At 37.1% G+C, this 15,697-nt stretch overlaps 1 protein-coding gene across 1 annotated transcript; it reads right to left on the bottom strand.

Annotated features, from left to right (window-relative positions):
• Positions 1–9,838: 9,838 nt before the first annotated feature.
• On the bottom strand, positions 9,839–10,445 carry LOC145663764 (small ribosomal subunit protein eS28-like). The gene has a single exon (XM_081729853.1). It carries the CDS (start codon positions 10,328–10,330, stop codon positions 10,133–10,135), a length of 198 nt encoding a protein of 65 aa, XP_081585979.1. The 5' UTR covers positions 10,331–10,445; the 3' UTR covers positions 9,839–10,132.
• Positions 10,446–15,697: the final 5,252 nt, after the last annotated feature.

Below are 15,697 nucleotides of genomic sequence, written 5' to 3'. Positions count from 1 at the left end.
CATCATCACTTATTCAACCTTGAAAAGCAGAAAAACAAGTAAAATAAGCACTCGAATGCAAGAAACACATTAATTAGTAAATTAAAACAAGACAAAAAAAAAATAAACTTCTCACGTTTAAAAACATAAAAATCAGCACCAAGATCATTCGAATCGGCCAATAACTTTACACTTTTTAAAGGAAAATCAACTTAAACAGACCAGTTTGGCAACCATCTTGGAAAATGGCCGATATCTTGGAATTTCAAGTGGCCAATCTGGCAGATTCGATAAGGGACCTTTGGAGAATTACCATGCCAATTTTGATGCTTGTATCACCATTTGCACGATTCTTTTGTTATCTGCCCCACTACTGGTTTCAGCGTGATATTAAAAGTGGAAACACACGTACACCAAGGTTTTACACGTAACACCGTACACCAAGGTTTTTCACGTAACACCGCACACCAAGGGAAGGTTAGAAAAATGTCCACCATATATAAATCATTATTTTCTGTCTCAGAAAATGTAATCTTCTTCTGTATTTTCTGCCTTTAGTTGTCTTAGTTTATAACTTATAATACCGTAAAGGCCATAAAGGGTTAAACCCTCCCTGGTGTATGGTGTTAGGCATAATCACTTGGTATACGTAGGGCTAATAAACTTCATAGACGTTTCATGTTTTACGTTTTGTGTTCATCGTGGGAAGGAAGGGGGCATGATGTACACAGGTTTTAGGAATAGCGCCAGGTAAACAAGGTTAGAAGCCAGTGCGTTAAGACAATAATAATTCCATAATCAGTGATCGCAGTGAGATGGTATGCGGTGGTATGCCATACCGCCTCTGGTTTTTCAGTCATGAGGACATGCCGTCTCTGGTGATCAAGACAATATTTAAATAACAGATATGTTGAGTCAAAATCATAATAAAACATACCGCCTCTGCTTTTTTTCCACTTCAAACACTGTTTAGGATATTATGCTTCACTAGGGCAAACAGCAGCAGTTTGTTCTATATCGTTACTCCAACTTATGTTTTATTAAATATTTGAGATTTACTCCTCACCTCTTGATAGAAAACTAGAATTAGTTACAATTAGGTATGACTTCTCTTTGGAGCATACATACTTTTCAGTTCGTTCGTAATTCACCCGAAATACGCGTATATTAGTATCACGAAAAGTGATGAAAAACACTTTCATACGATGGTGGTAAAATCGGCTCCCGTAGAATTAGAAAACAAGCCATATGCGAATCAAGTTTAATTTTGAGGGGGCCATTATCACTGCCACTCCTTTCATGTATAAGGAAAAAGTTTCTACATCCGTATAGAATATACCCATAAGTGAACTGTAGAAAATTTTTCGTACGCATTTCAGATTTAATATTTTCACTAGTATTTTTAATAGTTAACGCTTTTCTAATTTCAATTTTTCCAATAAAACAGTCACGTATTGTACAGTTACTTACTTGTTTATTGTGCCGTTACCAGTAGTGATATCATGACGTGAGAAGTCACGTAGTCAAATCACAAGAACCTATAATGTGTACAATACTACGTCTACACACATTTATCTATCACTCGGATACAAACTTATTCTGATGATTGTACTGTTTACACAAAGGTGCATATCCGTCTTCTAAGTGTTTGTTTGGCTAGCATTGAAACTGTTGCATGGACTGAAATGTAGCTTTTGCCACATGAAATAAACATAGCTCTGTGTGTGTGTGGGGGGGGGGGGTGCATTACGGAAAATATATTCAAAACGATCAATTTATAAAATGAAATATCTAGTGATGAGAAAGAATCTCTGTTGGCCACTGTAAAATTCAACACCACCAACTAAGTGAATTTCAGCCTCCAAGACGTGTTGAGCGTATAATTTATTAGTCTACTTTAGTTATCAGCGCCGTAACTTAGATGTTTTTCTGGAGAGATAAGTACTAATACGCGTACTTGGTCTCCTAGAAAAAGTTGTTTTTCTAATTCTGTATGGGCCCCATCTTTCTCTTACTCTTTATGGTTCCCCCGCGGCCCGTTGGCCCTCCCGCACTTCAAGGTCTGCGTTGCTGTTAGTTACGCCCCTGGGCCTGTTCCATACATGACAAATTGTCCTAATTGAGGGAACAATATTGACAAATCTCAAAACCATACGAATAAATATTATTCCTAGGGTTCCTAATAGTAGACATTTTTTACTCAAATGAGCCCACAACTCATTTTTGTTTTATTTACCTTTTGCATGCTCTTTTGTTTATGTAGTGAACCTGTTTAATGCTTCGTTTATAATTTCATGTTCGCATCACATATGGGCTAAGAAAATTTTGTCTTAAAATAGGCCCCCCTCGAACGGCGGGAAGCTTCCCAGGGGGAAGCAGTTGACCCCTGCCCCCCACAAGTTACGGCCCTGTTCATTTTCCATTAATTTTGTGACGTTAAGAGTCAGGTAGTTAAATCACTTCACCTGGTTTTAAATCTGAACCGTACTGATACGAGTATTAAACAATATGTATTATGATACTTTTGTAGCAATAGAACATTCTAACAATGGGTTGCATTACACCACAAGTTCTGTCAGTTGTAAACGTTTAATTTATGATATATCCATGTTTGCCTGTGCACCAGAATGCAGAAAATGATGGTTGAAAATAACCTAACCAAAAACGAAATTTTCACGATTAATATTTAACACCACAAAAGAAGAGTCTCTAGTTAGTGGATTTATATTTGTCTTTTAATCTTAAACTTCCAAAGAATGATACATCACCACAAAATATTATCTAGTGCATTTTGAGTTGTTGCATTGAGAATAAATTACTACGGGAAAGTTCACATTGATAGATTGTCTTGGGTATACTTATGCGCTCCTAAACAGGACTAGCTTGGGAGAGTAATATTCCCGGAAATAGGAACTAAGTACACGGTTCTGATTGGTTGGTGTCATCCGTTTCTTGCCAAGTAATATACATATAGCAGAAACCAAAGACCTGCTGTAATCGCTTGAAGCATGGGTTCAAACCCGACCCGAGGAGTTTTTTTATTCTATTTTTTTTAATTTTCAAAGTAAGTTTTTAATTAAAGTAAGATGAAAATAATACTCAAAAAAGTGATTTACTTACTTTTGTGCAGATAAGTAGTGGTAGTAGTAGTAGTAGTAGTAGAAGAAGAAGAAGAAGAAGAAGAAGAAGTAGTAGTAGTAGTAGAAGGAGAAGGAGGAGGAGTAGCAGCAACAGCAGCAGCAGTAGTAGTAGTAGTAGTACTAGTAGGAACGGGTTAGAAGTCCCGCAGGGCTAGTTTTGTACCATCTTGACTACCATGGTATAAATTTGGTGACCAACTTAAAGCAGCTGGCTAGGATAGCGCGTAAAACAGCTGGCTAGGGTAGAGCTCGAAAAAAATCGTACTTCCGCTAGTATTACTCTCCCGAACGGGTAATTCCGAAACAAGGCATCGTGTGATTTACTCTGCAGGATACAGTAGCAGATTATGAGCAATTATTGTCAACTTGTAAATAGGGTTGCCAACTTTTGAAAATGGAAATATCGGACACCCCTCTTGGAGTACGTATACCCTTTAAGATTGTGACATCATCGCTCGTCAAAAATGTGAACGACCTGAAAGTGGTTATTTCACATAAAATTGACCGATTCGGAGTTCGAATTTAATTAAACTGTTATTTTTGAAGCATTTATTAAACTTTCTTATCCCTAATTTTGGTTGAGTCGGCACATGTAATTTTTGTAGTCTACCATCAATAATACATCATATTTAAAAGACAATAGCACATATAATTGTCAATATAATTATGGAATACAAAAAAATATACTTAAAAAATAAATCTTATCAACTTCACCGGAGCTGGTAATGTCTCATAATACATACTTAACTGGATTTTATACATTATTTAATTGGAAGATGTAGCTGGAAATGAAGCAGTGAAGATGTAGCTGCACTCTTGAAACTGTTCTTTAGTTGATCTTTCACAGTTTTGATAAGTTCAGTAAATTTTCCTGCCTTCAACTCTTCAGCAAATTCCGAGCATGACAAGTCGATATCAAAGCAAATTATAAGCTCTGCTTTAACCATGTTTATCGAGAAACGATTCTTTTCGTCAATCCAACATAGTCTGATAGAACAGAGAATAGGACTAGTAAGAGGAAACGTTGCAAGTCGTACCGGTCACCAAGCAAAGTCAAAAACTGAACTCTCCGGTAAAATGTCAGACGGTTGGCAACTCTACTTGTATAAACAACTTGACTTTTATTGTTGGATAGGAGCCACGGTGGCTTAGTGGTAGAGTGCTTACCTCTGGAGTGTGGGGTACCTGGTTCGATTCCCGGTCAAGTGAGTTTGTGGACATCGTGTTCGCGGGTTTCCTCCCACTTTCTCATTCCACTTATTCTTCCATCATCATTCACTTGCTTTAATCATTGTCTCCCTTAGCCTAAAAGGGCATAACCATTGGATGTTACACTCAAAGATTTCATTTCACTTCATCTTTCCTGTTGGAAATTATTAAATTGCATAAAATTTTAAATATTTTATATAAATCAAACGAAAGGAAGGAGCAGTTATTTGTAATAATTTATAGTCTATGTACTGTAAGCAAAAGAATTGGCTAATTAATGAAGATTAATAATTGTGAAAGAACTGGTGGGATGAGAATCTTGGAGGAAACAGGAAAACACGGAGTAAACCCACGGACATGATGTGCATCATGATCTCGCGGGTCCGAGGATCGAACTAGGGACTCCTTGCGCCAGAAGTGATCACTCTGCCACTGACCCATCGTGTTAGCAATGGAAGAAACTAGAGGAGAGAAGTGTAAAACAGAGTGCTGTACATCAAACTAGAAAGAGTCCTTCCCACTAGTCTAGTGGCTAGCACAACGCCTTTGGTGCTCGAAGCCCTAGGTTCGATTCTCGGTTGGTACGCCTTGAAATTTGAACGCATTACGCTGATTTCAATTCTACAAACTGTAGGTTCACGTTTCATAAATCCGGTACTGAAATGGGAAACTAGCCTCCAATCAACACTAACTAGCGATGATACCATACCGGAACCAAGTACCTGGGGAAAACCTATATATCGTCTGAAAGCTCTTGTCATAATGGAACATGATGGGCTCAGGCGCTTACGCGTGATGCATCATAATATTTATTGTTATATGCCATACAGAGGGTCACAAACACCAACAAACCGGCTCCTTATAGGGTCAAGTTGCGGATTTGCCCGTGATTTGAAAACGGTTTCGTACTTCTCATGGCAAGAGCTTTCAGACGATATATAGGTTTTTCCCCAGGTACTTGGTCCCGGTATGGGGGCCACGGTGGCTCAGTGGTAGAGCGTTCACCTCTGGTGCTAGGGGTCTTGGGTTCAAACCCTGCTCCCGCCAAGTGAACTTTGTGGTGGACAAACACCGTGTGCGTGGGTTTTCTCGGGGTTCTCCCGTTTCCTCCCACTTTCTTCATTCCACCATTTCATTCATTACTCATTATCACCGTCTCCTTTAGCCTAACCGGCATAACCGTGGGACGTAAAACTCAAAATTTCATTTCATTTTTCATTTTGGTCCCGGTATGGAATCATCCCTAGTAAGATTAGAACAAAACTGAGAAAAGGATAACAAATAAGCTTGTTCACTCGGACATTACCTTACTATAACCTTCACACTGATCTAGTGGCAAGCACGTGTGCTTTATGGGGATGCAATCCCGGCTACGATTCCCGGTCGAGAACACAAAAAATAATTTCACAATCATTTACTTTAATTGATTACACTGTGCAACAGTGATTTTTTTTACAGAAATGTAAATGGTCACCGTTTACTGACTTTTGGGCGCTGAACACAAAACTGACAATAAAAATGTGGTCCTGGCTAAGATTTACTAGTAATTACACAATTTACATGTTAATATAACGCTATAATTGTGAAATTGTAAAGGTAAAAGTCACAAAAACATTGAATGATTACGAAAATAAAAGTAACTATTCTATATAATTTCTTGGCCGCTGAACAATAAAATGACAATGATAATATGCTCCTAGCATAGATTTAGTGGTAATTGCATAATTTAGCTTTTGCATATAACGCTATTATAATGAAATTGTAAAGGTAAAAGTCACCAAACTTTGAAATGATTACCTAAATAGAAATATTCGTCCCTTATAGTTTTTTAGGCGCTGGACACGAAAAACACGATAAATACAGTACGTGTTCCGAATTCAGATTTAGTACTAATTACACAATTTATATTTTACATATAACGCTATGATAATGAAACTGTAAAGGTTAAATTAACAAACATTAATATAATTACGGAAATAAAAATAGCTGTCGCTTGTAAATGTTTGGACACTGAATATGAAAATCAAAAATATAACGTCCTCCTGGCACACTATCGGTATAACAGCACTCTTAATATTTTGCATATAGCGCTACAGGACACGAACTGTATTGGTAAAAGTTATCTAAAGTATCTGTTTTAAACACGCCGTCTCTTTGCTTGTTTCTTGTGAGGAACATCTGGAGCATCTCTTGGAATCATCCAGCAGAAATCGCTAACATTGAAACTGACCACTTTCCTTTGTAATGTTGTTCCATCGCAGAAATGTCAAGGTGAAATCGCTCTCTTTGCTCGTCACTGAAAGATCCACAATTCACTGAAGAGACATCAAGGTGGGAATGGAGAAAGTGCATTTTTGCGTGACATATTGCACCCAAGTTTCTCGGAAGCAGATAGCAATTCTTCTACTAATTCTTTGTAATTTTCGGTTCGGTGGTTGCCCAAGGATCTGGTACAAACATTGCGCAAACAATGCCATGCATAGAGCTCATCAGCACTGAGAATAAATTCAAACACCTCGTCTTGTAATAGCTTGCGTATTTGTGGGCCAATAAAGACTCCCTGCTTAATATTTTCTGTACTTGGACGCGGAAACTTTTGGCATAAGTATGCCAATGCACGTTCATTAATGTTCATGGCCTTCACAAATGTCATCATGAGTCCAAGTTTGATGTGCAATGGTGGTAGCACAATGTTTTGTGGGTTCACGAGATGTACATTTGAAATGTTTGTTTTCGCCTGGCAACAAAGCTATTCGTCGCAGCCATCCCGTTTGAGTGTAATGGACATTCTTTGCACGACTATCCACTCACTATGTAACAACTGTACTTTGTATAGCCACCCTGTATACCAAGCAAAATTACGATCACTTTAAAATCACCACAAACTAACCACTTCTGTTCACTATAGTTTATAAGATTCAGAACGCGTTCCAACATGATTAACTTTCTGTATCTAGGGTGCATAAGCAACAGGGATTGATGATGATATCTTTTTACTGCTGTACAGGAGCACAACCTTAAGACTTGTTTTGGAGGCGTCTATAAACTGTTTCCAATCTTCTATTTTGTACGGAATCTTCAGTTTCTGCATCAAATCTGGAACATCATTGCAAAATACTAACTCATCGGTGCAGCAGAAATATTTTGCAAGACCTTTTTGGCGAATCCGTAGAGTTGACACCCTAACTGTATCCTACAGAAGGTTCCACTGCTGTAGTCTAGATGCTAAGAGCGCAGCTTTATTCTTTGGCAGTTCCAAATCTCTAATCAGGTCATGAAGCTCCGCTTGTGCGAGTCGGTGTGGTTCAGAATAATTGGTTTTCGGCCCAAATGAAGGATCAGTGTGACTGTATGTGGAGCAGATTCACCTTCGCTTTCATTCTCTGTATTACTTTCCGTCGGAATGGTAGCCGGAGGATCGGGAACAAGCAATCCTTCTCCATGGGCCACTGGACGAATGACAGATGGTATCACTGGGTATTCGATCTTTCTCTTCTTCGTATTTACACCTTTCTTCAAGCGGGGTAGCATACAAAAGTAGCAGCCTGTACTATGGTTTGTTGGTTCACGCCTAATGGCGGGCACAGCAAAGCGCGTGGAAACGTTCTTCCTATGCATCCAGGCATTGAGAGTAGATGAACAACGCGTAAAACAAACGGGGGAGCCCATGATTTATCCTGATCTCCAACACGACACCCAAAGTATAGTAAATATGCTTTTCGCACTCCAGCAGTCAATGGCCACTTCCTGGAACCACAAATCACGTCCGCATATATGTAGCATACACTGTCCACCGAATGTTTACAAACGCGGGACACTGACACTTAGCAATGCAAACAATATGTACAACAGCGATAATGTCCTCACTCACTATTTTCAAACTGCTGGTTCACCAGTAACACAAACAGTCTGCCAAACTACTGCTTGAAGCACGCCACGAATACAGTTAGAGACGTTAACTGGAGCTAGTTGCAACTTACAATCATTGCCTCACGAGACTCATGAGACGCTCGCACTAGCTGTTGATAATGTACAACGTTGCCAAGTCGAATATGCAGCAAATACTTGTCAAGAACGACACTTTGTACCGTGTAAGACAATAATTTCAAATTATGTACTTAGAATGTCTCATAGCGTTATATGCAAAATATAAAACGCTAGATTACTCAGAAGCCTGAGCCAGGAGAGAGTTTTAAGTGCGATTTTCGGGTTCTGTGGTCAAAAATCAATAAAGAACGGCTACTTTCGTTTCTGTAAAAAATAAAAAGTGAAAAAATGTTAAACAGTGTTATCTGTCTGCTTTGCCTAAAAGAGCGTAGGGCATTAAACTATATATATATATATATAACTTTAATAACTGCACACAGAACACACTACAACATACTCTGTAAGCTTAGCAAATGAACTATGAACAGGTGTAGATAGTGATCTGATATAAACAAAGCAACAGATTTAACATAGCTCAGCTTACATATGACCACTACTTATTTTTCTTTTTTATAATTCGTCTTCTAATCCCTTAAAAATTCGTAATTATTGACAGTAATTTTATCGAGCATGCTTGCACGAAGAAATTAGTATCTTTGGGATTTTAAATCTCCTATAACTTTCCTGCTACCGCTCACTCTGGTCATGACTTTTTCTGGTAAGTAGCGAAACCTACTTTTTTATGCAAGCACACCTGGCAAAAATTCAAGGGTTAACTTCCGCAGATGATGGCCCCAAAATACAAAATTTACCGGAAAATGAACAGAATCAGGCAAAATGTGAGCATGAAAATAAGAAAAAGTGAAGGATGGCATTTAGAATCTCCCCCAACTCGTTTCATGGCTCCAGGTCTGAGTACCTTGTTTTTGTCTAATTGTGAAAAAAGCTAGAAAACAACGAGCCCTGCAGGGCTTCTGACTCCCATCGCTCGCTGTCGCTCGCTCAGCTATATTTTGTAAAGTAAGTAACACTGGAGATGTTATATGTGGAAGATAGGGGAGAAACTAAAAGATACCCAAAGTGAATGGCCATCATTAAAGAAAGAGCAAATAAGTAGTAATACAACGTAGAAAAGAGGCTCGGGGCCGCCATCTGCGGTAGTTTAGCCAAATCCAATAAATAAACATGGGTTCTTAAGGCACTAATGTATTTTCGGCTATTATTATACGATACGGTAATAAATTTTGTTAGGTTATCCCAGCTTAATGTAGCATAGGCCCTTTATGCAACAATAAACACCTTCCTCGCCTATACTGAGCTGACTATCCAGATGCATAACACAATGTTGTTTTCTACCTATATTGCTATGCAATTTTACTTTTTGATACACAAAGATTTGGTAAAGTGACAAGTTACATACCAGTAGTATCACTTTTAAACCGGACAACCTACCTTCACTGAGTAAACTGTACTATACAGCGTTGTTACTCCTGGAATGATTAAAATATTGAATACTTTCTATCTTGAACAACTTCTATTGTATGTCAGAAACTAATTAAATAATTTGTAAAACTTAATTAAGGCTAGAAAATTTATTGCATAATCAATTTAACAAATGCAATACAGAATGTTGAAAAGAGGAATTTTTTATTCTAAATCATGTGACACATTTTGAACTGTTTTCCGTTATAATTATAGAGCAGTTCTCAAAAGTTAAAAGTCAAACTAAGTCATTGGTGCTAACAAACTATTATTTTAGAACTCAATAAAATAAAAAAAAAAAAATAATAATGATGAACTTCAGAATGATAATTATCAGGTACAAGGATCCTCATGGTGGAAGCAAGTAAGATCTTGGGTCTTCTATTGCTTTGTGTCTATCTCAGTCGCCTGGCCTCCCTCTCCGATTCTAGCAGAGTAAGGATATCACCTTCTCTCACAGGACCTTTTACATTTCTTACAATCTGTCTGTTTTGTTCATTTATTAGCTCCACTTTAACCTGGGTACATTGACCCTGGGATCCAGTGCGCCCGAACACTTTAATTACTCTTGCCAAAACAGCAGGCTTCTCCATTTTTCAAATAAAAGACTAAATAATCCAGATAAAATATTATAGAGTTCTGAAATACTCACTGTTTCGGTCACTGTGTCACAGTTTACTTCCTTCGTAAATATATCTACAACAGATTACTTTCAACTATAATGGATCTGATTTTCTTTTCCTTTCTTAACCTCAATTGATGTTTTATATCTTTAGATGCAGACCGTCCCAGTCACTTATTGAGTCTATATTTAACCTTAATTGATGCTTTATATCATTAGATTCAGACCTCGGTCCCAGACACTTATGGTGTTATCTTAACTTCAATTGATGTGTAATATCTTCAAATGCAAACTTAGGTTCCAGTCACTTATGGAGTCTATCATTAAGTATTTTGTAATATAGTATTTCTTGGAATAAATAATGAAAATTATAAATGATGATGGAAGAAAGCGGATGCACCTTCGCCAGTTGTGATTTTATAACTTCTTCAAATTTAAGAACTTTAAATTGTTTTTATTTGTAATTTTTGTCTCTACTCTCTTTCTTAACCCAACCAAACATGATAACATCTTCTATCATACGTTGTGACGAAGATTCCATTACATTTTTACCATTGAACACATACAGTGCTACGTTGTATGCACTTCTGAAATTACTAGAAATCGGAATTTTATGCTCTTAAAATTAATCAAATATGCATGCAATTATGCTGTTAAATGTGTTAAAATATGCACTAATAATGCAATAAAAGAGGATTTTCAAACGGAACAAACCTGTAACAGATTTTCAAACATCGAACAAACCTGTAACAAAGTTTTGTAGGTGAAAGAAACATGGAAATGTACTTTATCTTTCAGTGACTTCTCTTCAGAGTTTATTGTTGTGATACTTATAGTTTATATACTCCTATTTTTTTAAAAAAAAAAATAGACACAAAGTATCAGATTAAAATGAACATAAGGATATAAGAACACTATCTCCAGATATTGCTCACAATTGTGTTTTAGAGTGCATTTACTCTGCACGAAGTAATACGAGGCTCACTTTTCTATAATACATGTTTCCACTGTACAAAAAAGTTTCATTTTTAAGGATTTACTCCCAAGTAATTAGCCTTAGAGTATATCACGAGATGCTTCTCTACATTTTTGATGTGAATTTGTGACATTTGTAGACAGAAAATGATTTCTCGACATCAACAGATGTTTTTGGACAATATTTATAGAGAGGAGCAAGTTTAGTATCTATATTTTTTGGCAAGTTCAAATCTAATCCTTGAATATATTTTCGAATGACTTCAATTGCTATGTAGTCGGAATTTCTAGGCAAGAATATTTGTCAATTTCTTTATCACAAAGTGGCCGAGTTTACCAGAAACTCATTGGAGCTTGTGCTGAACTTGATCAACTAGAGCTAAATATTTACTGAGCAGCATTCCTCGCGTCTCTTATTTCTGAATTGATGTCGACGCAATATTTCAATGAGCCTTTATTATTATCAGATTTCTCTTAACGTCTAGGCAATTGTAAGCGTCTTTGTTCTGCTGATCGGTTGCTAACGTTATTAGTCCACCATAAACTACACATTCTTTCATCCTTCAATGGAAAAAGCCGTCCTATTGCATAAATATTTAAATGCGTTGAAAATACATGCTAAAATTGGATTTGCTGCATGCTATAAGCATACATCTGAAATTTAAAAGAGTATAGAATATACTCAATATGCTCTTAAGCACTAATATATGGTTTAACATTTCAAAATATGTATTTATATGCACTATAAAACTTCAAATTCAAGCTCTACTATTGTCGTTAGAAACCAAATTTAACAGAGCTGCATATACGCAAAAAAAATATGCATTTCCTTAAAAATCCGGTATTTTGAGATTACGTACAACATTTGGAACACCTTTTTTAGAACCATGCATCATTATTACAAGAAAACAACTGACAAGCATATACTTCTAAACCTTTTCCTAGATAGCCGCAATGCACAATTTTGCTCTTCACACAATCTCTCCACTTCTTCTTTTGTCAGCCTCGCGCTCGTTTCCTATACAGCTCTGTAGCGTCCACTACAGTTCTGAGAGCTACGTATTCCGATAGTCTTCTTACATGTCTAAACCATCAAAGTCTACTTTCTTGCAGCTTTCTTACTATTAAGCTCACCTTTACTCTTCATTGGATCTTTTCACTATTAATTCTATCCTACGGCTTCACTCCACACATCGAACGCAGTATCTTCATCTTCACAACGTGCAACTTCTGTTCTCTCTTTTCTTCGTCGTCCAACCTTCCGCACCGATAATATGGCAGGTCTCACTACTGTTTTGTATACTTTTCCTTTAAGGCATATTGGCATCTTACTTTCACTCAATACTCCAGTCATTTCTCTTCATTTTGTTCAACCGCTGCTAATTTTGCTGTATACACTTTCTTCTATTCCTGCATTCATTCCAAGTACTTGAATTTCTTCATCACTAGTACTTCTACGTCCAGCCGTTGTCTTGTATTTTCGATTACACTTCTGGTGCATGACCAATGTAAATATTCTGTCTTATTTTTTCTTACTATGAACCCTTTGCTCTCCAATGTTTCTCTCCAGGCATCTAATTTCTCTTGCACTGCTGCTTTAGTCTCATTTATCCTCACGATGGCATCTGTAAATAACATATTCTAAAGTGCTAACTCTTGAATATACTTTGTAAGGTCGTTCATCACAATTGTGAAAAAGTGTATGCTAAGACTAAATCTCTAATGAAATCCCTTTGGCTGTGAGCTTCCCTGTTATTTCACACGCGCTCTTCACTCTTGTCCTACATCCACCATATTGAATTATACAGGTGTATGGGTTCGGTTTTGTTCAGTACCTACCAAATAAGATTTCATGGCACTCTATCATACGGTTTCTCTAGATCTATGTAAATATGGAAGTCCTTCTGGTATTCTCTGTACTCTTTCATTAGCATCTTAAGTGCAAATATTGCATCCATTATCGACCGTCCTATTATGAAAGCAAATTGGTTCCTTCGACTTCGGTCTCTTCCTTCAATCTTGGTTCGATCACACTCTCTCAGAACTTCATTGCATGGCTCACAAGTTATTTTCCCCTGTAAGTACCACATTCTTACACTTCTCTTTTGGTTTCAAAAACCAGCAACACGCAGCTGATTCTCTATTCTTCCGGTATATTTCCTGTTCCCAATATCCTATTGAAAGCCGAATAAACCATTGCACACACCTTCTTTACCTAAATTTTTCCATGCTTTGATAGGGAATCTATCCGATTCTAAGAATTTACCAATTTTCAACTTTTTCATGACATTTTCCCCTCTATTATAATCACAGGCCGAACAGGTCTCTGACTTGGGTAGATTTTTGCAAGTTTCCCTTGGGTTTTCTTCATTGAGAAGTTTCTGAAAATACTTCTTGTACCGCTTCCCTACCTTCTACTCAGCCATCAGGACTTCATTATGTTTATCCTTGATGCAGCGCACACGCAAAATATCTTTTATTTGCCACTCCTTTGCCATCGAAATACTTTCATTATCTTGTTAATAATCTTTACTCCCTCTTTTGTACAACGTTTGCTACGCTAATTGCTTTCTTGGCACTCTTATTCTCTTCCTTCCATTTCTTTAGGCCTCGTTGATTGCCAGAGTGCTGCCATATTTTGTATCGTCCCTTTTTCTCTTTCCCAGGTGCTTGAGCTTCTTTATTCTGCCTTGACGTTTCTTTATCAACGAGACCGGTTTCTTCTGTTTCACCTATTTTTTTTTTCGGTTTCCTTGAGTGCTATTAGTGCTCTGGTCCATTCCTCTTCCACATGTATCTCTACATCTCTTCTTCCTTCATTTCCAATACTTGCGATGTGTTAATTTCCTTTTGACTCTTTTCAGCATATTTTCCATCTGCTTTACACCACTTCGTTCGAACATGAACATTTTGTTATCTTCTTAGTTTTTCCTTGATGGATATATCGGCTATTACTTTGCAATCATTTACATTACGTAGATTTTGCCTCCTCCATAAGATGAAGACGATCTGAGTTTTTTAAGTGCCACTTTTATGTTCTTCTTTCTTCTTATAGATAGTATTAATATTTAGGATAGCAATTTCGTATACTCCCGGCACTTGTAATATGTTCTCACCCTCCTTATCATTTCCTCCAATCTATATTCTACATGTGATCTTTCATATCCTCATCTTGATCGTCCTACATGCCCATTTAGATTCCCTGCTAAGATAAATTTCTCATGTAATGAGAAATTCTGCATAGTACTAGTTAGCTCCATCCGAAATTCTTGTTTTGTCTCTTCATCACATCCAACTTATGGGGCGTTGACTTTATTTGAAGTTTCTTTTTCTCCTAGCAAGATCTCCTCCTACTCCCTTCACGTCCACCAATCTCTCCATCATATTCTTATCCAAAACAATTCCAGCGCCATTCATTCTGTTGTTGTTTTCCTTGTATATAAGTTTGTATTCATTTCCTATTTCCCTTCATCTTGAACCCTTGTCTCCTGGGCGAAAATTGTTGTTAGCATTTCGGTAACGCCTAACTTCTACTGTCAAGGTTCCTACGTTTTACGTTCCTATTCTGATCTGCAGTTTCTGGACTTGCTTCTTTAGCCCTTTCTGTCTATTGTTTAGGGTACCCTTGCTCACTTCTTACGGTTCTAAGGTCATAGGTTTGCTCGTTGCTTCTGGGATACGCCTTACTATTTTTCTCATTCACAATTATTTTTCGATCCATATTTGATTTGGTAATTGTTTCCATAACCAGCTATCAACCTGACGACAACTTCCAACCTGGAGAACCATAATTTTGTTGATGTTTTCTCCATTAATTTTAAATTACTACTACTAGTCAAATTAACGAGCTACTATTAAAATTACAAAAAATACTTCTATAAGTTATAAAGCCTTTACTAAATTTACTGATCTACGTATTACTAAAAGTTACCAAAGTACTAATGAAAGTTAGTTTGTTAGTACAAATCTATCTTTCTACTGCATTTTGATATTATCTATCGCTTGTCTTCCACCGAATGAATTAGCATCCAAGGCCAGAACACACAATATAGTCTAGCTTTCAATTCTTGGCCCCGTCCACTAATCACTGTTGTATCTAAACACTATGATCTGCTGCGGTGTAACGAGAATCTTCAATAAGATTGTGGAAAAAGATAAACCTATTTCCATGTATTGTCGAAACCCACATGAATGGGCATTACTCTGATCATTTTTTCAGCATTATCATGTATAAGTGAATGAGTTCTTGTTCACTTCATGATTCCAAGTAGTTGCCGCTCCTCACTCACATGGAAACATCCATTGTAACCTTCTTCTAAGAAGTTAAGAGCACTTTATCCCAGCGCAAAAACATGGTAACAAT

Source organism: Thermobia domestica, chromosome 11 (genome assembly GCF_964235325.1).
Source record: "Thermobia domestica chromosome 11, izTheDome1.hap1.1, whole genome shotgun sequence".
In the NCBI taxonomy this organism is placed as follows: Eukaryota; Metazoa; Arthropoda; class Insecta; order Zygentoma; family Lepismatidae; genus Thermobia; species Thermobia domestica.
This window is presented reverse-complemented; position numbering and strand designations above follow the sequence as displayed.

Excerpts from the sequence above, each read along its gene's own strand:
- LOC145663764 (XM_081729853.1), bottom strand. The coding sequence starts at position 10,330 with ATGGAGAAGCCTGCTGTTTTGGCAAGAGTAATTAAAGTGTTCGGGCGC.